The sequence below is a fragment of the Crassostrea angulata genome, chromosome 7 (genome assembly GCF_025612915.1).
Source record: "Crassostrea angulata isolate pt1a10 chromosome 7, ASM2561291v2, whole genome shotgun sequence".
In the NCBI taxonomy this organism is placed as follows: domain Eukaryota; kingdom Metazoa; phylum Mollusca; class Bivalvia; order Ostreida; family Ostreidae; genus Magallana; species Magallana angulata.
Window position 1 is genome coordinate 32773281 of NC_069117.1, and position 22918 is coordinate 32796198.

The following is a 22918-nucleotide window of genomic DNA, read 5'->3' on the forward strand; positions in this document are numbered from 1 at the left end:
CTGCTCTGTTGAGATCTGAACCATGCATTTGAATGCTACAGCGTATTGAGTTTCCATTTAAACTTCAGGAAAAAAAGAACTCGTAGACATTGCGTACATTCCAAACACAGGTATATAGAGTAAATAAGTACACACACCAAAATACTATGTCAAGGATGTTCAACTCCGATACCTTAGAACTCTGTAATTGGCCTGGTGTATATTTGATTAAACTTTGGTCTAGGTTTTCACCATTTCTGATTGAATTGATTTTGGAGGGCCTAAATCTCTCACTACTTTAGGCCTCACTTGACAACATGTAGATTTGACGTCATTATGAAGTTGATATAGGGTTGTGGACACAGTAGCATTTCAATGAAAAGAATTTCTTGTACACTTTGAAAAGTTTATCATATATACATGAAGACCATGCAATTACATATATTTATGGTAGAAGATGCAATTCTGCAGAAAGAGGTTTTAGGGACACTACATGTACTTGCAAAAAACCATTCATTCTATTGAAATTGAAAATCATGCTAAGGTCTTTTTTAGGAGTTTTAATAATGCTCCATTTTAAGTTTCGGGGATTAATATTACAAAAAATGTTTACTGTACCAAAAATTTGTATACATTTCTTAAGAATTTTTTTTCATGCAACGCCCAAAATCAGAACATATCATATAACAAAAAAATCATCATCTTTAAATGTTCTGGTATATGAACCAACTCTAAAGTGTTCATCTTTGTGTAAAAAAGACAAAAGGAACAAGCTCGTGCATGATTCTAACCTAATTCCGCATTATAATATCAGCTATCCCAGAGTTTCATGTTTCTTTTCTCAAGATCAGGTTTACTGTCAAAACAAAATTTCTTGTATTGTAACAGGAAATGGGGAAAATTAAGATGTCACTGAAAGTTTAAATTTGGCAATTTGCTGGGCCTTGGGAGTTCTTAAATGAAAGTAGAATTAACCTATCAATTTAAAAGATAAAGATCTCAAAAACGTCCTTCCCTTTGATTGGAAGTGGGTGGGTGGGGGTGAGACAGTATAGAAATTTAACTTGACAGCTGGGGACAACTTGTAGGTCATACCCAAGCCAACTCCGTAACTTAATTATTATACCCCCGCAAACAAAGTTTGGGGGGGTATATAGGAATCACCTTGTTTGTCCGTCCGTCTGTCTGTGCAATCGTGTCCAGTCTATATCGTTCTTATGGAGAAACATTGGAAGTTCTTACTTCACACAAAGATTGCTTATGACCTAAGGGTGTGTCATGACCGTGACCCAAGGTCATTCGGGTAAGGTCAAGGTCACTGGCAGAAAAAGTGCAAAATTCGTGTCCGGTCCATATCTTTCTAATGGGGAAACATTGGAAGTTCTTACTTCACACAAAGATTGCTTATGACCTAAGGGTGTGTCATGACCTTGACCCAAGGTCATTCGGGCAAGGTCAAGGTCACTGGCAGAAAAAGTGCAAAATTCGTGTCCAGTCCATATCTTTCTTATGGGGAAACTTTGGAAGTTCTTACTTCACACAAAGATTGCTTATGACCTAAGGGTGTGTCATGACCTTGACCCAAGGTCATTCGGGCAAGGTCAAGGTCACTGGCAGAAAAAATACAAAATTCGTGTCTGGTCCATATCTTTCTTATGGGGAAACATTGGAAGTTCTTACTTCACACAAAGATTGCTTATGATTAAAGGGTGTGTCATGACCTTGACCCAAGGTCAATTGAGAAAGTTCAAGGTCATTGTTTCAAAAAAGCTAAATTCTGTCTGTTTCATGTCTTGTATTAATGGAAATATTAGAAGCTAAAAATTAACAGTTTTCAAAAATAAAGCAGTTGTTATTTATAGAAAATGGACAGTGAAATAGATTCATCCAATATTTTCTATAATAGCAAAAATACACGCATTATGATTTTTTTCTTAGCGGGGGGTATCAATTGTGAGCTTGCTCACAGTACCTCTAGTTATGTTTAAAATCTATTTTGAAATTCTATGATCGTCTGTCAAATCGTTAATTTAATTTGAGGACTTCACGTAAATATGACAACAAAATAAATAATGTGCATAAAAAGATATACATTAACTAGTATATAGATTTAAGAAATGTTGTTTTATCATTTCATTCAACGTTATTGATAATTATTTCTGCTGGAAGCTTACCATGGGTACAAGTTATATATACAAGTCATTGCACAATCTTACACTGAACTCCATAAGACAAGGATTTTAACCCTGATAATGGTTGAATGTTGTGTGGTAAAGGACTTGATACATGCAGATACATATCATTGACTGATTTGAAAACTAACTCTCTCTCTCTCTCTCTCAGAAGACATGAAAAAACTCAGTGGAATGTAGAGAAGAGATAAAAATGCAAAAACAAGTGTGATGTTTATGGCTCAAGGCATGTTCACTGGCATGAGAGTAATGATTTCATTGTCTTAATTAATGATGTTAATTACTCATCCCATTACCTGGTGGCTGGGGGTCATAACTCACCCAAAACGCAGGCAAATTTACACCAGGATTATTGAGACAAACTTATATGCCTGTCTGACAATTTTTGCATCAAGACTTAACAGAACAGTCATAAACTGCATACCAAGTGCACATAAATTTGCTTTGAAGACCAAAGGGGCAACTAGTTCTTGATATAAACATTCAAATCGGTATTGAGCAGCAGAAAAAACACAATTATTTGATCTGAACTTTTTCATCATTGCATTCTATTATATTTGTGTCTTAAATAATATGAATATTTGAGGTTTTTTTTTTTGGTGTTTTTCACAAATCCACATAATATAGTAATTATGCGATATATGTACTTGGTCTATATGTATTTGAAGCAATTAGGGCCATACTTGTAAAGATATTCATGCTGTTGCATAAAGTACGTGTGCAGGTAACAAAACACTTTAACATGAAAGAAGAGCGAAAGACAGTGTTTTTAGGATTAACAGATGTTGAAAGTGTCACAACCATGAATGAGAGACCCAACCCTTCACCGCACCGGATACCTACAGGTCTAACATGTTAGCAGCACACCTGATGAGGAAATTTACCTTTTAATCCTCGGGTTTTGTTGTTGTGGGGTGTTGTTTATGGTTCTCGGCTGTCACCACAAAGACGATGGAATTGACATGTTGTACTCCGCCCATTTCAGGGTTGCATCCCTAGGGGGTGGTGAAATATGTCCTCTTGTCATTTAAGGATTAACAGATTAACTATTATCTCAGATGACAATAAATCAGAAAAAAGGAAAAGTCAGATTAAAAGAAAGTTCTGGCTTTTCGAGCTTCAGTAGTGTCTTATAAATTGGCGCATTTTTCTCAAATGGAGGAAGATTTGGAGGAAGGCTTGTTGTTTAACTATAAAATATTTCTTTCTGATCATGAAAGCAGTAAAAGTGACTATAGATAAAGGACTACCAATAGGGTTTATTTTCGGTGGGCTAAAGGTCCATGACTCCTGGCTATAGATCAAACATTCCGATTTATCAGTGTAGCATAAAGTTGTTCCTGATGTGATAATCGGTGTACTGCTGATAAATCGTGAATGATGGTTGACATAACAGGGTTTCAAATTGACACACATAGGTTAAATTAGCAGTCTTCGAACTATAAACACCTATGTGCCCTTGATAAGGAACTTCAAAGAGCAGGGTTTAATTCTAAGACATCAGACCTATTAACAGATTACTCGACATTTAGGAATTGAGTTTAGAACGGTTATAGATTTGGGAGTTTTTGTTACATGGAGATTTTGATATGACATTAGAACGAAGTAAAGTAATCATAAGATTGATGTTTAAATTCTATTTTGAGAGAGAGAGAGAGAGAGAGAGAGAGAGAGAGAGAGATTAAAACCATGACAATAATAAGCAAAAGTTAAATCTTCTTTTTTATTGTTTTGTCACATGTTATCAATTAAGTGTCAGTATAGATTTGTTTGTTAATGGGTCATTGTTTAGTTTAGATGATAAGAAGGAAGTTGTTTACCCAGGACAAAAAAGACCCAGACACCTTAACAGTTTTAACACTGCTCAAAGAAAAAGACAATGATTGTCTGACCAAAAAAACACAATAGTACCTTAATGAAGTTGCATTGCTTTCCTTGGGGCCCCAAAAACTGAGGGGTCATTTTAAATCCTTTGTCCAACTGGCCAATTTACCATGATTTAATAGTTATTATAAACACTGTTAATTGACCATAAGAGGATTTTTTAAGGACAGTTGTGGTTTGATGTGTTTTTGATCTAGCTGTCAAGAAAGTTAGTTTTCAAAAGAGAAGATGACCTGTCCTGGATTTTTATTGGGCTGGTTAGGTGGATTTTTCTCAAAATGGTTTGTTCTTCTACGGACTAAATTCAAAGCGCCTGGTGAGAGAAATAACAACCAGAACGGATGTACAAGTTGCGAGACTTTTTACTTCAATGCGGATGGGACAACTGCTAGATCTTTGTCAAGTGGTGTTAAAAGACATTCATGTTCTTTGGATAGACATAGGCGAAACTCAAATCCGTACAAGGGTTACAAATACAAATCTAAAATAAGACGACGCAAAAGGGTGAGAATATCAGGTGTGTAGATAATGTTGCAAAGTTTGTGTCTGTGACCTCGGTATATCCCTTGAGAACAACAACCTCTGTAGTACAAGTTGTCTACAAGGCTTGAAACATGTTCTTTTTACGTTGGTAAATGCATTGTTACATATGTATAGAGTGTATATAAGGAATATAGCGCCATGAAAAGATATAAAAATCCCTTCTGAATAGAGATGTTCAGTGTGTAATGTCATTGGGTGCCTTTCACAGGCCAGCCCAGTGTTTGTAAGCATTGACAAGCAAAGACAATCAAGTCCCTATTGTTCATTATGGAGTACTTGTTGTTCCTTGCCTTTTGTTGACAGAATACTGAGTCAGATATGGTTTACATGGATGGTCACTTATTGGAGCTTTTAGTACAGTATTAGTGTTTACAGTTCTGTTACAATGCAAGGGCACTCGCATAAAGAGAAGTCAAATCTAGCTCCCCAACTGTGAATCATAGAGACTACTCGTAATATATTTGAACCCACTGATACTTTGAAAGTCATTTTCATTGAAAATCAAACTCACCCAGAGGGCAAAAATCAAGTACCCTTGAAGAATTTTCCTATAAATGGTCTTTGCATACAATGGAAACTCAAAACATTTACCGGTAGGTACTTAAGTACATGTACCGGTACTAGCTTTCTGTCATCTAACAATTCACATGGGGTCATCCAGGGTCCTCTCTCATCAAATTAGGCCATAAGTTATGTACTGGTACAATTGTTGGTCCCTTTTAATGCCAATGATAAATGACAAATCTATTGTCAGAAGGGAAATGTGTATACATGTATGATTTATTGAAATCCCCAAAAATGTGATTTTTTTGTATTGTAGATCTTTTTTTTCTTACAAATGCTTTAGTTGTAACTGTCTTCATAAAATACATCAAGGGTTGGCCTTCAATATTACAGATAAGATAGGTACATCTTATATATCTACATAGTCATGTTTGTATGTATATAGAGTACATATCTGATGCTTTTGTGGAAACTGGTTTTGAAAAGGCTCTCTTGCTTTAATGAGCAGTTTTCTGATGTCTCATACTGAGAAAGAAAGTACATTACAAAAAAGGAAAAACTGCTGTATCATGGCCTAAATCTTTGTGAAAAAATCCTCTTTCTTTTTTAACCCTTTGGATTAAATTAACTCAAAAATTCAAAACTGAACAATGGGATCTTCAGCATATCATGCCTTCCATGCACTTTTACATGCAAAAAATTCAACTCTCCATGTTTTTATACAAAACTGCATGAACATGATATAAATTGTATTGGTTGCATCTGTGATGACTTCATCCATCTGCAATTTTTTTGGTGGTAAAACATCATTTCTAACATCCTTGGTTTTGTTTTACAGAAATTGAGTCCATAGGGCCAGCTCCCTTTACTGCCACCACCAACACCACGCGATCTCGTGCATCCTCCGTGGAAACTCTGAACCATGACAACAAGAAAAGCTTGTACAGCAACAACAACAACCATGCCAGCAGCACAGCAGAAGTGCAAGTCGACAACATCCCCAAGGAGAAAAGTAAAGAAGGTATCTGCTGTTGTTCATTTCGAGCAGATGCACAGAAATTCACATTCTTCACGAAATAAATGTGTTCTTCCTGTGTGAAATTTCATGTGAAACAGACACAAACATGTTTGAAGCAACGTTTAGGATAAAATTGGAATTTTTTGGGAAAATTTACACAGATTTCTGTTAGAAATAAGATGTACTCTGTTCTTTCAGATATATACAAAGAAGCATTTGAACATTACAAGGGAACAGAAGAGAAGAAGTTCAACTCTAAATTTGGCTCCCTGCTCCACGATCTACACCAGTCTTTGGAGCAGCCAGTTCTGAGTGGAGGGTCTAGCTATGGAAGTACTTCATGTAAGAGGCCCCCCCCCCCCCCCCCAATTTGCATTTTTCTATCTTGTCAAGACCTCCGCTTGCAATAAAACTTTTTAAGCTGTACAACTTGTGTTGCTTTTGCACCCGGTTCATTTTGAAATATGATAAAATATAGGTTTCGTATAACTGCATGGTTGAGCCGATGCATTTGCTCCAAGTATTTGAGTTCATAGTAAATTGAATCAATAGAATTCATTTGCCTCATTTGATGCATTATGCATGAAAGTTAGATAGGGGAAAATCATTACTTGCAAGGTGGAATGAAATTCTCAAAAACTATAGCACATGTACTGAATTTCTTATCAGACAGAACAATGACACAATTTTAGAGACGTTTTTTACTATTTGCTTATGTTTGCAAGTTCTTATTTTTTTAATTTTTTGCATATACAGCTATACATGCTATCTTATGTCTATTTTATAGATGGAGAAGTTTTGGAGAAATACAGATCAAGGTTACGGGAACTCTTGGTTGGTGTCTCCCAGCGACTGGAAATGGCTGTCGAAAGTAGGACATATAAATACTTAAATCGCTGCCATCATTTAAAAAAATATTGTCTTATTTTATCTGGCTTTCTGACATGGATATGTATATTGTGAAGATTTAAATTTACAATTGATGTTTTTCTTTTCATAAGGAAGTAATATATAAAAGAAGGAAAAAGCTAACTGTTTAATTGAAGGTTTACGCACCAGGCTAGCCTCTTTAAAAAATAAAATCGTAAAGGCTCATAAAGTTGAAATTCAAACAAACTATATCAGATTATTATCTTTATTACCAACAAAAAGAATCTGTTTTCAGAGTCATTAAAATAGATTAAATTTAAAATGAAAAGTCAGATTTGGGTGAAACGGAAACAATTTTATTTGACCAAAAGATAAAGTATCTCCGATTCCCACTAAAAAGGTTACAAAGATGTCAATTTCATGTAACCTTCGGGTGAGAAAATGATAAGATTATTTTTTTTTATCTGACCCACTACACTCAAACCCCAGTGACCAAAATAAATCTCGGCTCAGGTACAAAGAGACTTATGCCAGGTAATGGCTCAGATTTCTGATCTTATTCAATTAGAGTAGATCCCAAGACAAATATTTTGGGGAGGATTTTCAAACTCGAACACCCACCCGATCTGAGGTTTAAGCGGTTTTACTGGGTACTTACGATATTTACGACTCTGGTCACTAGACCTTTTCTTGTGAACATGCCCCCCAGAGAAAAAATCCCTTTTATGAGTAGCAAGTTTATCAGTAGGGTCTAAGTGCTAATGATAACTGGAGCTCTTCAGAAGACTTTTAACACAACACTCAATGGCGTGATACCTATTTGTTCTTGTCAACGATTAATCATAAGCTGAAGACAGCATACCATATATATCTGTTATTAGGCACTCAAAGTTGAAAATCTTTTTCTGTCGATGAAATTTTTGGTTTTTTTTTTGCCAGTTCAAATTTTTGAAGAAGTTATTAGACCATTTCCAATTTGATTACCGAGAAAAAAATAAATACTATAGTAAAAGCAATCAATGTATTAAATGTATTTGAAGAAGATTTGAATGCTTGACTTATTTGTTACACAAGGGACCATGAAAGGCTTACATGCGGGATTTAACTATGAGAAACACAACTGGTAGTAAATTATATTTATATATATATATATTTTTTTACGATTACAGGTTTTGATAGTACCCCATCACAATCGGCCACAGACACTGTCCAGAAGGTGAAAAAAATTGTCTCCAAGCTGGTGGAGGAGAGTTTTGGAGAATCTATTGATGTTGTAAGTACAAAAATCTTGACACAAAACATTGACCTTAGTTAACCTTGCAGATATCTGTAATCTTCAATTGCAAAATTTGCAAACATCTTGATACTTTGGATGAAATCCCCTCTATTCTCCCCACTCCAACCCACGTATTTACTGGACATATGGCCAGTTCTGTTCCACACCCACATTCTTTCCAACCCACCCCTGAAGGACTTTGATCAGTTATGATTTTTCAAAATTGAAAAATTCACTCACAACAATTTGTGACATTTGAAATGCAGGTAATGTATACATTCTCAAGCAATTCTGAAGAAATGAATATTATATAATTTAAAGAATTGAAAATAATGATGTGCAGTTTCTATTTTTTTTATAAGTAGATTTACTTTTGCCAAAAAAGTATTGGCGTGGTTACATTATATTTAGAAAGTCTGCATAAAATTTGCCATGTTCATATAATATATTCAAAAATTTGTAACCACAAAAATGTGTTTAAAGGATGACTTCGTAATAAAACTTGAATTAGCTCTGTGGTCAAATTAGCATTCATGTAGCAAGAATGCAAAAGTACAGATTGAGGAATTGAATTGTCTTAGCATTTATGAATGGGCAGATTTCATTTTCTGCCTCAAGACAAATGTGTGATGGAAATAAAAATGAATCAGACAACTGTCTCTAATTAATATGAAAATTATTTCCTAGCTATTTGAACATTCCACAATGGTTTGGTCATGCACTGTCTCAAGAAAATTATGTAATTCTGTCTATTATACCTGGCTGTATTGATTTCTTGTCTGGCTGATATCCTGCACAAGAATTTATTTTCAAATTGATTATTGAGGATAGTAAACTTAATATTACTCAACCAAAACCTACATGAATAAGCCATTCCCTTTATCCACCCACTGCTACCAAAATAAAGATTAAAATTAAGATTCCATTGCCGCTTAGGTGTGTGCATTGATCATGATTTTGGTCACAGCAATATATAAAACTTCATCTCTCTCTCTCTGTGGAATTTTATCTCCCTTGGATGTTTCTTGCTGCTGTCCTTTGCTGAGGAGTTATCACCCCTTGTATGGCCATTGATTATACAAGATTTCCTGTTGTTTTGCCGATTAACTTCTGTTTAAGCGACTACGTATAAATATTGACATGTTAACTTGTCCCTGTGTAGTCCTGTGTTTATAGGTAGATTATATCAGTTATTGTAGCTTTGTCATTACCTAGTATTGATATTCCCTGGGCTTTATCTTGAAGGGACTGTCTCAAGGGTTTTTTGTGGCCTATTATGTTACAAAATAAAGAGTGTTTGCAAATATATCAAGATCATATCTCTGAAGGTATTTTTTGCCTTCACAGTTTTGCATAAAATAACCAAAAAAAGTATTTAAAATATAACTTACAGTGTAGACAATCTGACCAGGAAAAAATGTTGTATGGAGTCACTGCTTTTTGAAATGTCCCCCTAATAGGCCATTAATTTGCTTCGATATATGGCTACACCTGCAGTTGAAGGTAAATGAGAAAACTTGTTAGCTGTAATTGGAAAAAAATGTTTATAATGCATTTTACTATTGATGTATAGAATATTTTTTTCCTAATGGCAGATGTAACCATTTGAGTATGCCAAAAACTTATGCATACCTGTCCAGTAATTGTTAGGGAAATGGAATTCTTACACATTCAACAATCTTAAGCATGTTAAGGGCACTTAGTTTGCTTCTTGTCTTTGATTTTTAACATTTTTCAATGAATATTGACTGTAAAAAAAAATGAATTTTCATTTTTGAGCCATTAAATGCAGAATGCAGTAGACCAAAAAATATGTCATGAATTCTCTCTGTAATTGCATGTATTTTGTAAGAACTGCATTTATTTTTTGTCAATGTTAGCGAAATTTAAGATTTGATCATCAATACTGCATTTGCCGGTTATCTTATTTTGTCCTGTCAACAGGGAAATACATTAACATGACAATCATACAGTTAATACAACCCAGAAGCAATAGATATGAGTTGTGAATTTTTTTTTTTACAATTTTGTAGACCTCTGATGAAGCTGTGTCTGATTTGTCCTCATTGTCGGACGATTCCTGCGATCATCAGGTGAAATCATTCGAGGATCAACTCGCTCATGCTGTGGTTGCTCGGGTAAGTCTCAACACTGGTTTTGGACCCCCACCCCACCCCATACAACCCTCTCACCTAAATATTAGATTAAGCTCAAAAGAAAAATAAAGTTATTATTGAAATAGATTTCAGTGCATTATACTTTGCCATTCAAATTATAGAATATTTTGGAGCTGAAAACTATGCAATGTAGTTTCATTGTTTCACTGATATTAGTACCTACATGTACTCGATGTTCATGGGATGCTTCTTTTTTATCTTTGCTCCACCCAACCACCCATATTTCATGTGTACAGCAATACCTTGCTACAGAATGAAAATGAAGTTTGTTTCAAATGACATTTGTTTGAACAAGAAGGAAATAATTGACCCATGGACCTTTTACAGTCTTCACTCTTGATGGTTTCAAAATCTTGCAACATAAGAAATAATAAAATGGCAGTTAAATGAAATATTGCAGCCATTTGCAATTTTAGAGCGATTGAAAAACCACATCATTTCCCCGTTTGACCTAGATATTTTATGGAGTTGAAGTAAGTAAACTTGTCTGTCCACCACTGTCTTTGTATTTTGTCACTTAATTGGACCATAATCTGAAGATGGATATTTACTTAGAAAACATATTTCGAGAGTGTCCTAAATCATAAGATACCCCTCTGCCAGTGCGATAAATTGTGGGGGCCACTCACTCATGTAGATAGATAGGTGTCATAATGCCAAAGGACACGAACAAAAGGACATTGTTTTTTCGTATCAATATTATTTCTTTCGGATAAAATTTCACCATTATTTCGATTGGCTTTGGCTTATTCTCGTGTTTTTATATATTTGTGCTTTTTCGTGAGATTTTGGAGCATTGATTGTGCAAAAACAGGACAAGTGGACAAATTAAGAAAAAATTCTTATTCCTCATTTTTTTGTTTTTTACATGGATGGATTTTAAAGTTACCTTCCTTGTTGAAATATTAGCTGAAGTTTGTGAGAGGCTCTGTTTTTCGGTGATGCATTGAAAAATGTGGTCAAATTTCACTTAAAAAGTTACGATCTGGAATGATAGATTAGCCTGTTACCATCATGTTGGATGCATCGGAAATATTAATTGTGTGCATTGTTGTGCATGTCTATTTTGTTGTCTTAACAGTAAGGTCGACTTTTGCATTTCCTGTTTTGATAATTTTGTCTTTGAAGAAATATGACATTGTAAGTTATGCTTGTAAAGATGTCATCAGAAATTATCAAAACAAATTTTATTTGTTGTAAACAGTTGTAAAAATGATTTATTTCGGTAATCTCAAATAGTAAATAAAAGAAAATGTATGAATTGAAATGAAAAGAAAGGAATATTTTGTTACTAATGTAATTTCTTTTCCTGTATTTTCAGGTGTTAGAAAACTTCAGTAGGGATAGAAATATAGACATTCCCTTAGACTTTATTGATGGAAACGCTTTAACAAACCAAGTGTCCGATAGTAGATCTCATGGCTCGGACAATAAATCTCATCCAGATCTCGCGAGTAGATGTGCCTCATCAGATGACGAGAACAGTGTTGTGACTAAAATCGAGCACCGCTCACCGTCGGGTGGATTCAGTGTTGACGATTTGGACGTGAATGAGTATTCTAGTGACTCTGAACTCAGACTTCACTCGGCAGATTCAGATTCTAGGAAGGGATCAAGGCAAGATAGAGACGCTATAGACAGTAGTTATGAAGTGATCAGTGTGCATGAGTTGGAGGGTGAAAATTCAGCAGAAGCAGAGGAGGATCTAGTTGATGGTCAGGGTGTGGATCAAAGACTTTCAGGGGAGTTTAGGGAAGAAGAACCAGAGTTAAAGGAGGAAGATATAATAACCACAGAAAGTGTTCAACAAACTCACAACAGACAACAAGACTTAGAGGAGCTCAAACGCATCGCCAAAGATATTAACTCTCCTCGACGGAATGTACAGTGTCATGATATTCAGGAACAGATTGAATTTGACGAGGAGCCTATAGAACCTGTGATAGTGAATAGGGACGAGTCAAAGAGTGAATTTGAGTCTCGGTTATCCACGTACGATCGGTTGCACGACACGGACAAGTATTCATTTCCGGACTTCTCCGAGGATTTTGAGGATAACGAGTTCTTTCAAAACGAGGTAGACCCAGATCTGTTATCCATGAATCTTGCTCCGATTCTTGAGGAGGATGAGGAGAATTATCAAGAGGAGGATGAGGAGAATGAAGAAGGAGCATCTCTTCACCCCAGGAATTCTGATGGTCAGTATCATAAATGTGCTATTAGTTGATTACTAAGATTATTAAGGGTGTATATCCAAGTGGAATTTTTCTCTTTATTGTTGCACATTATATGACATATGTCATATTGTATTGTCTGATCCCATATAAACCTGCACTTACATACATTCCTCTGTTTCCAAGTTCATTGTAATCAGGTAATATTGGTAGGGGGAAAAATGTTTGATTATATTTACTAGCATGTTGACTTTGTATAGTTGAACCTTTGCAAATCAAGTTAATGATTCATCTTGCATAAAAACTGTTTCCTTTCTTGTTCTTTAGACAAGAGTTGGCGTGACAACTGGATCTTTAACAGATCTGGCCTGTCGTTTAACTCCAGCCTGGGGGGTGGGGGTCTGGCGGGCAGGACTCTAGACGAAGTGTACGTCACCGTGCCTCAGCCTGATGATGACATCACAGCAAGAGTGGGAAACAGGTAGGGGAGATCACTCCGCTTTATTACCCGACTGGTAACTTCACATTGATAAAAATATTTGTAAATGTTGGGAGAATTATTGGTGTGTGGGCAGATTTATATTGGTTTGGGTGGGCACGATTTATGTGTTTATGGCATTATACTTCACTTCAGATATCTATGTTTCCAATTTTGTCATCAGCAGAGCATAGATTTAAAATAGGGAAATTTATTTACTGTACAGTAACAAATTGAAGTGTTGTAATGAACAGTTTTTTCTATTTTGCTTTTAAAGTATAAAAAGAGAATGAAAGAAAAGTTCAGATCATATTGTTAACATATGAGGGATTTTGGTTTACATGCTTCTTTGTTTAAGATAAATGTTAATAATTTAATTGCTTTTTCACATATTTTTTATGCTGCACTTTTTAGTGCTTACACGGAAAAGGGAGAACTCAGGCAAGTGCACAGAGTGAACTCAAATTTTGAGTGCACTCAATTTTTCCTTACACTGTCAAACCATGTAGTGTGACCTTCATTTTGATATTTTGATGTGTTACCCTCATGCACATAGGTTTTGGTGGGGGTGGAATAATGATTCATAATAATGTTTCATAATAATACACCTGCCGGTACATGCATATACACATTAACAGGGTGCATAGAAAAATCCCTTTAAATCTTATTATTTGAGCTTGTATAGATGTCTCCAATTGTGAAAACCTGGGCAATTTTTTTCTGTTTTGTGTGCATTTTAAACACTAGATTTACCATAATTCACCTTGCGTCTTTATACACTGAACAATATTGCACAGATCCACAGGAATGTACAAGGTTGTAAAGTGTCTCTTAGAGATTATGTCATCTCTATGTAGATTTAAGTCTGTAAAGTAAGCCAGCAAGTTTTGCATATCAAACAGAAAATGCTGTGGTTCTTACTGTTTAAAATCATTTCTGCATTTTCAGAAAGGTAGGAAAATTTACCTTTTATGATAATTTGAAAAAAATATTGTTTTCTGAATATCTAATAAAATTTTCTAATGTAAAACTAAATAATTTCTCCATGCCACTTTCATTTTGATCTGATTTTTGCAGGGATGTGGACCAAATGTCTGATGACCTTTCCGAAGGTCACGAGGATCTTATGGACGATGAGGTCTCCTTCTTTGCCAAATCGGTAGATGAGATTGCCAGGATTACGACCCGGATGACCTCCTCCTCCCCCTGTCTCCGCCCCCACTCCTCCACCAGCGTGCAGACGGTGGATTCAGACACATCCTTGGAAACCTCAGTCTCCCTCCGGTCCAGCATCAGTAAGGCAGAGCCCACCTACATTGAGGAGCTGATTCCTGCCGAGGGGGATGATCCGAAGTTCGATATTCCACCAGAGAGCATGACCGTAAAGGAAGGAGAACCAGCCAAGTTTAGCTGCAGAGTCAGTGGAACTGAACCCATAGGTAAAATGTCTCATGAGAGAGATGGAAAAAATTAAAGATTAAAAAATTACTCCAATTTTGTAGGGTGTAGATTTGTAGATTAATGCTGATACTGTGTATCATAATTCATTGAGGATGTGAATTAATGGGTGAGTGATATCCACAAAATCTACCAAAACTGAGCCCACTTGAATTTCTATGATTCCACAGTAGTCAAAATGTGTTAGTAGCTTTAAAAATTTAACCATTAAGAAAAAAGGTTTAGATAAATACAGATTGTAACATGTTTTGAGGAAACAGACAAAACTCTCTGGTTTATAGCTCGATATCAGTTAATGACAGACACATTCATCAGGTAACAGATTGTATTCTTTGGATAGAATAGATTTTCCCTGAAAATCAATTCAGTCAATAAGGTATGTCGCACCTTAAAAACGTAGTACTGTAAGAGAGTGTTGTCCAAAACAAAGGGAAGTAACTCTCTCTTAAAATTACGTGATTTTAAAGAGAACAAGGGAAATAACCCTTGCCAAGGTATTGAACACTAGTGTATTGAACAAAAGAATATCGGACATTGTTATGCAGTTAACAGTTTCTATTTTGTGCTTGCAGAGGTGATTTGGTACAGAGTAGAAGACGGCGAGTTGCAGCAGTTGGAGGACTCGGAGGATTATGAGTTTACTCGCGATCACAACAAGCATGGTGCTACTGTCTTTAACACGGCCAAGAGCATGGCGGGACAGCTGATGTGTATGGTCCTCAATGAGAAGGGCCACTGTTCACAGTCCTTCATTCTCAAAGTCAGAAGTAAGTCTTCTATGCCTTTAAAAATGTATCGTCTCTGGTTCAGTTAGATGCATCTGAATATGAACTTCAAATTACTTAAAGAATTTTCATTTAAATTCATGGGCAACAATTATTTGTTTTTTAAAGTCAATTTTTCCAAGATTGATGGGGATGTAATTTGTGGGTTGATTGTGAACATAAGGAGGAAATATAAGGGTGTTGATTTTGGATGAGGCAGACCTACAAAATCCTTGGAAACTGACCCGAAAATTCTATCATTTCTACAGTATATTTGATGGAATTACACTTTCATTACTGGTAAATTGCCTTGCAGGTAACAACCAAGAAATGAAGAAACCAGAGTTTTTGAAAGAAATTGAAGATCAAGAGGTCAAAGAGGGTCAACATGTCAAATTTAGGGCAAAGGTCAAAGGGTATCCACTTCCCAGAGTTGTCTGGTACAAAGATGGACATCTGCTGAAAAATGGCACTAATTATAAGATGGGTAAGAACCACATCATATTCAATTCATCATATGATCATATGACATTTGATCTCAGCTTAAAAATTATAAATTTTTCTTGGGAAATTTGGATATTTGATAGATTTTCATTGGTTCTATTTTTTACAGAAAAGTTTGGAAACAGAGATTACCTATTGAATGTGGAATATGCAACTCCTGAGGATGATGCGGAGTATTGGGTTGTTGCCAAGAATGTTGCAGGGGAGGCAAAATCAACAGCCCAGCTGATAGTCCAATCCAAAGAACTAGGTACGTGTCAGGGAAACTAAAGTGTCATCGATGACGAGTTGACAGATATAATTTTCTAGTAAATCAAAAAATGGTCATTAGAATTAATTTTTCTTGAGAAGTTGGTGAATATTTCAAACAAATCTTTTTTGGAGGGGGTAGGGGATGGGGAAATATTTCAGATTTTGCTTATATTGATTTTTTTATTTGCCGTTAAAGTTAGTTTGATTTAGCAGCACAGAATAAATGAAACAAATTTCCAAAAGATGGTTGATAATTTTGCTATCTGATGTATTTCAGATTCCTCACCAAATACCAGTGCATCCCTGAGTAAAAACAAGGATGACCAACAACTGGCCAACATGGGGAGGAAGCTGTTGATGACCCACGGGCAGGTCACGGAGGAGACTGAGAGGATGATGGAGTCTGCTAATAAGGTCTGTGTGTGGAGTCGATACTTTGTTTACCTGTATTCACTATCTGCATGAACAGTATAAGCTAATGGTTTGGGGAGAAATGGGAAGTACTGTAGATTTCATTTAATTTATTTCAATTTTTGTGAAATTTTTATTCATGGATAAACAATAACACAGAACAGAGCTAAATTTTTCAATGATTATATAATTAATTATAAACTATATAATATTTAAGAAATCTACAGTGGTTAGTGGTCATATATGCGTGTATACGACATATTGGTGAGGGAGCTAATGTATTCATCTATCATGAAATGCATGTGTGTGCGTCTGTAAAAAAATGAATTTTGGCAAGTTAAAGCTGACATTTGTAACTTTTTTCCCCATGATATACGCTCGTAAAACTTTGCCAAATGATTTGTGTTTGGTTGTCATAATGAAGACCATCTGAGATTAAAAAAGACAACAACAAAGAAAGAAAATAACAAAAGATATATATGAAGTTTTTATCATACAGTTTTTAGATGTCATATTAATTATATTTTCTCTAGCAATGAAAGAAAACATAATTTAGCGTGCCGGAATGAGAGATTAATAACTTGGCAGTGTTTAATATCGCAAGCATGCTCTTTTAATGATGGTTGAAATTCGGCCACCCAGCCTGGAGCAAGTGTCGCTGTTGCTCAGTTTTCATATCCACCTATTAACATTCTTCAAATGATTTTTGAATAAATTTTTTGAAAAAAATAATGAAAACACAGTAATTATACTAATAGAGAAAAATTGTACTTTTTGACCAGGATTTACTTTTAAGAATTGGTAAAAGTTATAAAAAAAGATAAAGGTTATGATGATGATAGATAATCCCTATAACTTAAATTGTCCTGAGGAGTTAAGTGACACTTGACCTCCACAGCTGGGCCTGAATCATTCACATGAAACACCTCACTCTTTATGCATGGTTTTAATGTGTCTACCTTTATCTTTCTCTCTCCCTTGGGTTTTTGGCTGACTAATGCTTTGGGTACATTTGCACTAACAGATGTCAGACATGCACTCCTCACTGGATCAGTTTGATGCCATGCTCTCCTCATTTGAGGCAGAGATGGAGGTGTCGGGTTCCTCAACGCCTCGCCCTCCTCCGCCCTCAGAGTTTGCGGATGAGGACACTCTGCTTAAACATGATCTGCGTAAGGGTGTGGAAAATTATAACAGCATGGTAAGGGATGTCACTGAGTGTGGATGGTTGTAATAATGAGGTGTGTGTAATGTAATGAGGTGTGGGTAATGCAATAAGGAGTGGATAATGTAATCAGGTGTGGATAATGTAATAGGGAGTATATCATGTAATAATGTAATTATGAATGAATGGATGATGTAATAGGGTGGGTTTTGAAATCATGTCTAGAGGAGGGACTGAATAACTACATGTACGTATATCTTTCACACAAGCATGTTCACACACAAATCCACTTTCATAAAACTTAAAATTGACAACACTAAATAATTGAATAGGATGAAATATAAAGCATAGATATCATTAACTGAATAGTCTTTATATTGAATAATTTTTCATCGATTTTTGAAAACATTTTGTCACAATGTAATGTGATTAAAATTAACATTATGTGTGAAGTGTTAAATGTTAATTAAAAATTTTCATTACAAAACTAAAATTAAAAAATTCCCCTGGCTTAAGTTGTATAAAGACATGAGATATTTAATTTACTAACAATAATACTTTGAACTTTGCAGAAGGATGCAGCATCCAACATACGAAACACCACCTCATCTGCTTTAAAACTGTTGAAATCCACTGAAAATCTCATCAACTCCCAACCGGAGGAAGATGCATTTGCCTCAGTCTCTGTAAGGGACAGCACTCTGTCTCCAAAATCTAGGCAAGACCAGGACAATAACAATCTAAGCCAGAATTCCACACAGAAACTCTTGGACAATGTGGTGTCAGAGCCGGTCGCCAAAGTACCCAGCTTAGATCTCTCCGAAGTCCCAAATGTGAAGGACACTGATCATGTGACCTCCGAAACTGTGATAGAAGAATCACCTGCCTCAAAGACACCTCAGGAAATTGTGAAAGTGAGGAGTGATTTGCTCAGTGAGGATGAGGAGCCGACTGTCGTCAATTTTGGTCCAAAGGAGGTTTCTGGGGAAATGTATGGTAGAGACTTCTATGTACAGACAGAGAAGAAAACGTCGCCCAGGCACTGGGAGGTCAAGCTACCACAGTATTCCTCCCGAGGGGGCAGCGTCATGCACCCAGAGGGCCTCCATGAGACGGAAGAGGAGGTTAGTATGAGAAAATATTTTATGGGTTTCTAATTTTTTTTTGGTTGGGATGGGGGGTGAAGAGACTCACTGCTAGTGCAAGTGCACTCTGTATGGTTCATTTTCCTTTGTTATGAAGCATCATGTATGTAACAAAAAGAATTGTTTTGAATTAATATGATCTGTACTGTTAAACATTGAATTTCAAATGTTTTTAAAGATATTTCCTATAAAAAATAATTAACAATGAACTTTACAGAGGCTAGATTTATTAAAATATATACATAGCTTAGGATATACGAAGAGAAAAAAAATGAAGCATATTTGTTGCACCTTTTTATGCCACAGATTTACATAACGTATGGTCACATCTGTCATTTGGAGGAAAAAATTCATAACCTCGAATATTGCTTAAATCACACGCCCCTGTCCCACAAGAGAAAGCTCCGAGACTTGGAGGATGAGGTAGCCCTCGTAGTGGCCCACACTAACCTCTCCGAACAGCGTGTAAGAAATGCATGTTGTCACAGAATGGCTGCATCTCTTTCGATTTTGTGTCCTCCTTTCTCTAGAGCATTCTGTGCTTTGATCTTTTAAAGATGTATACTTAAGAATCTTTCTTGTGAAGTGAAATAGTCTTGCTGCATTTTGAATGTAAAGTCTCTTTTACAGTTAAATATTTTGTACATTGTTGTATTGCAGAATTAGAATTATCTAAGAATGGAGTATTGTGACTGTGGAAACCTTTTGAATACCAGTACATGTAGAACTTTTATGTGTAAAATCTATTTCATTTGATTTCAGGTTTTCTTTTTCATGTAAAATCTCCCCTTTATTTTTTTCCTTTTTCCAATGAAATCTTCCTTTATTTTTTTTTTCAGATATTTTTTTTCCATGTTGTCATTTTAATTCTCTGAAAAACATATATATGTTAGTTCTTGTCTGACTTTCTAAAAAAAAAAAAATAACCATTTTAGGTTTCCCATTTATATTGACAAAAAACTACACTTGTACATTTTTAAGATCTGAGTTACATATATAAAGTCTAAGCCTGGTATTTCATTAAAAAAAAAGTCAATATATTTAAGTGATAGAACAAATAAAGTCATTTTTTCATACTATTTTGGGTCATGCAGCTACAGAAGCAAAATTTTGATTATTTATTATGATCATAACAATTTTGCAGGTTGTAAATGTGGAGCGACAGTTGGATTTGAACAACTGTCCCTCAATCTCCACTGGTCACGCAGCAGAAGACAGTGTCAGTAGTCTCTCTCCCAGCCTCTCCATTGATTCTGGGTTTTCCTCCATACGGGAAAAACCACAACAGACTCAGATGTTTGGAGAATCCAGCGAAATGGACATTCCCGAGAGCCGAACCGAGTTCAACGAGGATATGGGAGCAGCAGAATTGCCGTCGGTGAATCGTCTCAAAGCACTGTTCAACGCAGGAAAGGGAGATGACTCTGCATCAGTGAAGCGGGTTAGCAGAAATTAACTATTAGCATGCTGCCAAGCTTTAGCTAGTGATAAAAAAAAGAAAAATTTTTAAAAATGGTGGCGGTTGCTTGATGACTAATGGTCACTTTATTGCTAACAAACTTGTGTACTCACATCTTACATGTATATTTATGTGTATTCACATTTGACATTGAGTACTATTGAGTAATTGTGAGAGTGTGTGTGTGTGTATTGAATATGCCTGTATTTGATATTGATCACCAAGATTTGTTTTTCACTTGAAATGAACGTGTTCACAAACAAAACAAATAATGTGTTCACAAATTTTGCATGAACATCACACAATTGCATGTGCACTCTGTGATGTTCACTTAAAAAAAAAAGTCAGGCTGTATTATAAAAATATCTCTATCCATCTTGGGTGCTGAAAAATAATAAAAATTTTCTGATATTAAAAAAAAACCCAAATATTTTTTAACCAATGAAGTTTCTAAAAAAATCAAAGTACTGAAGTACTGAAAGCCGGGCTCTTTTGGTGTGTCTTTATGCATATTGTGTAGTAAAGACTGAAAATATCTTTCTCTCTCTCTCTCTCTCTCTCATGCTTTTAATGTCGGCAAAGCATCAGAGAGCGACCAAATTTTGTAAGCGGCTATAAACAAATATATGTCTGTCTAGTAGAAGTTAAAAAGTTTAACAGTTGCTGCCTTGAAATTTGCAACAAGCATTATATATGCAATCCCCATTTCTTCATCGCGCAGCAAAGTAGTTCATGGAAATTCATGCGCATTGTGTGTGTCCAAAATGCATAGTATTATTTAAAAACACGTTATTAATAAGAAAACTAAAAAAGATAGACAATTCATTCGAAATTTAAAAAAAAAGAAACAAAATGCCAACACTTTTGACAAAACGTGGCTCTTTGTGTAACTATTTGGTATAGCGGAAGCTTTACCTTGACGCTGTTTGGTTTTTTGTTTACTCGTGCTATTTATAGTAACATTGGCGATTTGCCTGCCTATAGCCAGGACTCTGCTTTCAGCAGAGCCCGGCTAAAAAGAAGGAAATTTCTTTGGTTTTGGTCATCCTAGTTCCACAACTGGAATAGGGAAAAGATCATTATATTTCCACAGCTGGAATAGGAAGGAGATCATTATGATTTAATTTTCCTGGTTTTCTTTTCCCATTTTCTTTCCTTTTCTTCAATAATCATTATATATATACTTATTCTTTTTTAAAGTACTAACTAACCTTGTTTAGTCCATTGTAGTTTTTAAAAAAACCCAGAAATATTTACTAATATAAACTCTTAAGATAACCAATATAAATGGTTATTTCATATTGCTTTCAAATGTATACTTTTTCTGAAACAAACCCTGGTTTCCTTTACTTGCTGTAACAAATATTTACTTGAGTAACACAGTTATTGTTCATGTTTTTCAAAGGCTCATGTGAATCTCCAAATCTCATATGAACTTTTTCCTCTCTCTATTAACATATTGTCATAATATGAACAACTAGTCATATAACAATGGTGCTCATATGTAAAAAGATGTACCATATTGTGCATATCCTGATGAAGTATTTTAATGACTGTTTTTCAAAAGACTTTATATACTTGCTATGGAGACTTAAAGTACTGTAATATTGGATAAGATATTGAATCAGTCCATGCTTGTTATGTATAGTAATGTATTTTACTCTTGTTGATATATTACAAATAAATGCTGTTGATATTTTCATAAATCTCATTCAAAATATTGCTTTTATCAATTATCAGGAGAAAATTCACAAATGAACACACAGCTTTTTTCCCCATTTATTGATTTTTGGGGGTAAAAGAAGATGGCTTCAGATTTCTTTGCATTCAATGAGTTATTCCCCCTTGTACAACTAAAGTCCACTTGCATGCATGCCTAACTTTTGAAACAATAATTTGCAGTTTGAAAATGTTCTAGACTCAGGGGTGAGTAGCCACTACACTTCACCATAGATGTGTGCTTCTATTTGATTATAATGCTAATCTCTCTGTATTGAAGCTAGTAGAGTTGTACTCTGTTTTAATTTGTTTTTGTTACAATTTCATGCTACATTGAGAAATAATGCTGTGACAGTAGAAAAAGTAAAAAAAAAAAAAAGTGATGGGCAGAATTGTGGCAATGAATGCCACGGTATTCTTGTAGAGCTGGGCTGTGAATTTTTGAAAGGATCCATGCATACTTTTTTCTTAACAAATTTGCCATGAGAGTACAAAAATCTAACTTTATCAGTAGATGTATATGAAAAATTTAAGTTCAATATTCATTAGTAATACATGTATGTGGCATATTTGGAGTATAAAGCAAAATGGCATAATGTAACAGGTAAAAATATGGCAAATTTGAAAAAGAGAAAAAAAAGTATAGAAATGGAGTATTTGCCAAGGAAAAAAACTGAATTGGAGCTGATTGCACTGTAGATGCTTTTTATTTTTGAACGGAATAGCAGAAAGGAAAAAAGATTAAGAGGGTGTCTGATAGATGATACTGTTATTGAGTCAAAAAGAATTCTTGATGGCAGAAAACATGGAAATCAGTGGGCTAAAAGTAAAGCTTGCTGATGTTTGAAAAAGTACAAACATAAATGTAGCATGAAAATATTGAGGATTTAGAACTTGATAGATTCAGTATCACTCTTTGTTTTTCTTTTCCTGTTCATCAAACTTT

General features: G+C 35.2%; 1 protein-coding gene across 14 annotated transcripts in view; it reads left to right on the forward strand.

Moving 5' to 3' along the window:
* The window catches only part of LOC128191529 (titin-like), a 63085-nt gene that overhangs the window by 37829 nt on the left and 2338 nt on the right, over positions 1-22918 (forward strand). For 9 of the 14 annotated variants that reach the window (XM_052863645.1, XM_052863647.1, XM_052863649.1 and 6 more), the window contains 17 exons: positions 5941-6123; positions 6319-6462; positions 6908-6991; positions 8160-8263; positions 10300-10404; positions 11765-12641; positions 12945-13098; positions 13510-13536; positions 14173-14534; positions 15126-15320; positions 15634-15804; positions 15931-16071; positions 16351-16487; positions 17509-17685; positions 18222-18773; positions 19939-20235; positions 22156-22179. In XM_052863645.1, the coding sequence (XP_052719605.1) occupies positions 5941-6123; positions 6319-6462; positions 6908-6991; positions 8160-8263; positions 10300-10404; positions 11765-12641; positions 12945-13098; positions 13510-13536; positions 14173-14534; positions 15126-15320; positions 15634-15804; positions 15931-16071; positions 16351-16487; positions 17509-17685; positions 18222-18773; positions 19939-20235; positions 22156-22179 (3734 nt within the window). Of the gene's footprint in view, positions 1-4201; positions 4573-5940; positions 6124-6318; positions 6463-6907; positions 6992-8159; positions 8264-10299; positions 10405-11764; positions 12642-12944; positions 13099-13509; positions 13537-14172; positions 14535-15125; positions 15321-15633; positions 15805-15930; positions 16072-16350; positions 16488-17508; positions 17686-18221; positions 18774-19100; positions 19260-19938; positions 20236-22155; positions 22180-22918 lie in introns of those variants that run through there. The other 5 variants (XM_052863658.1, XM_052863656.1, XM_052863652.1 and 2 more) reach the window with 5 other exon arrangements.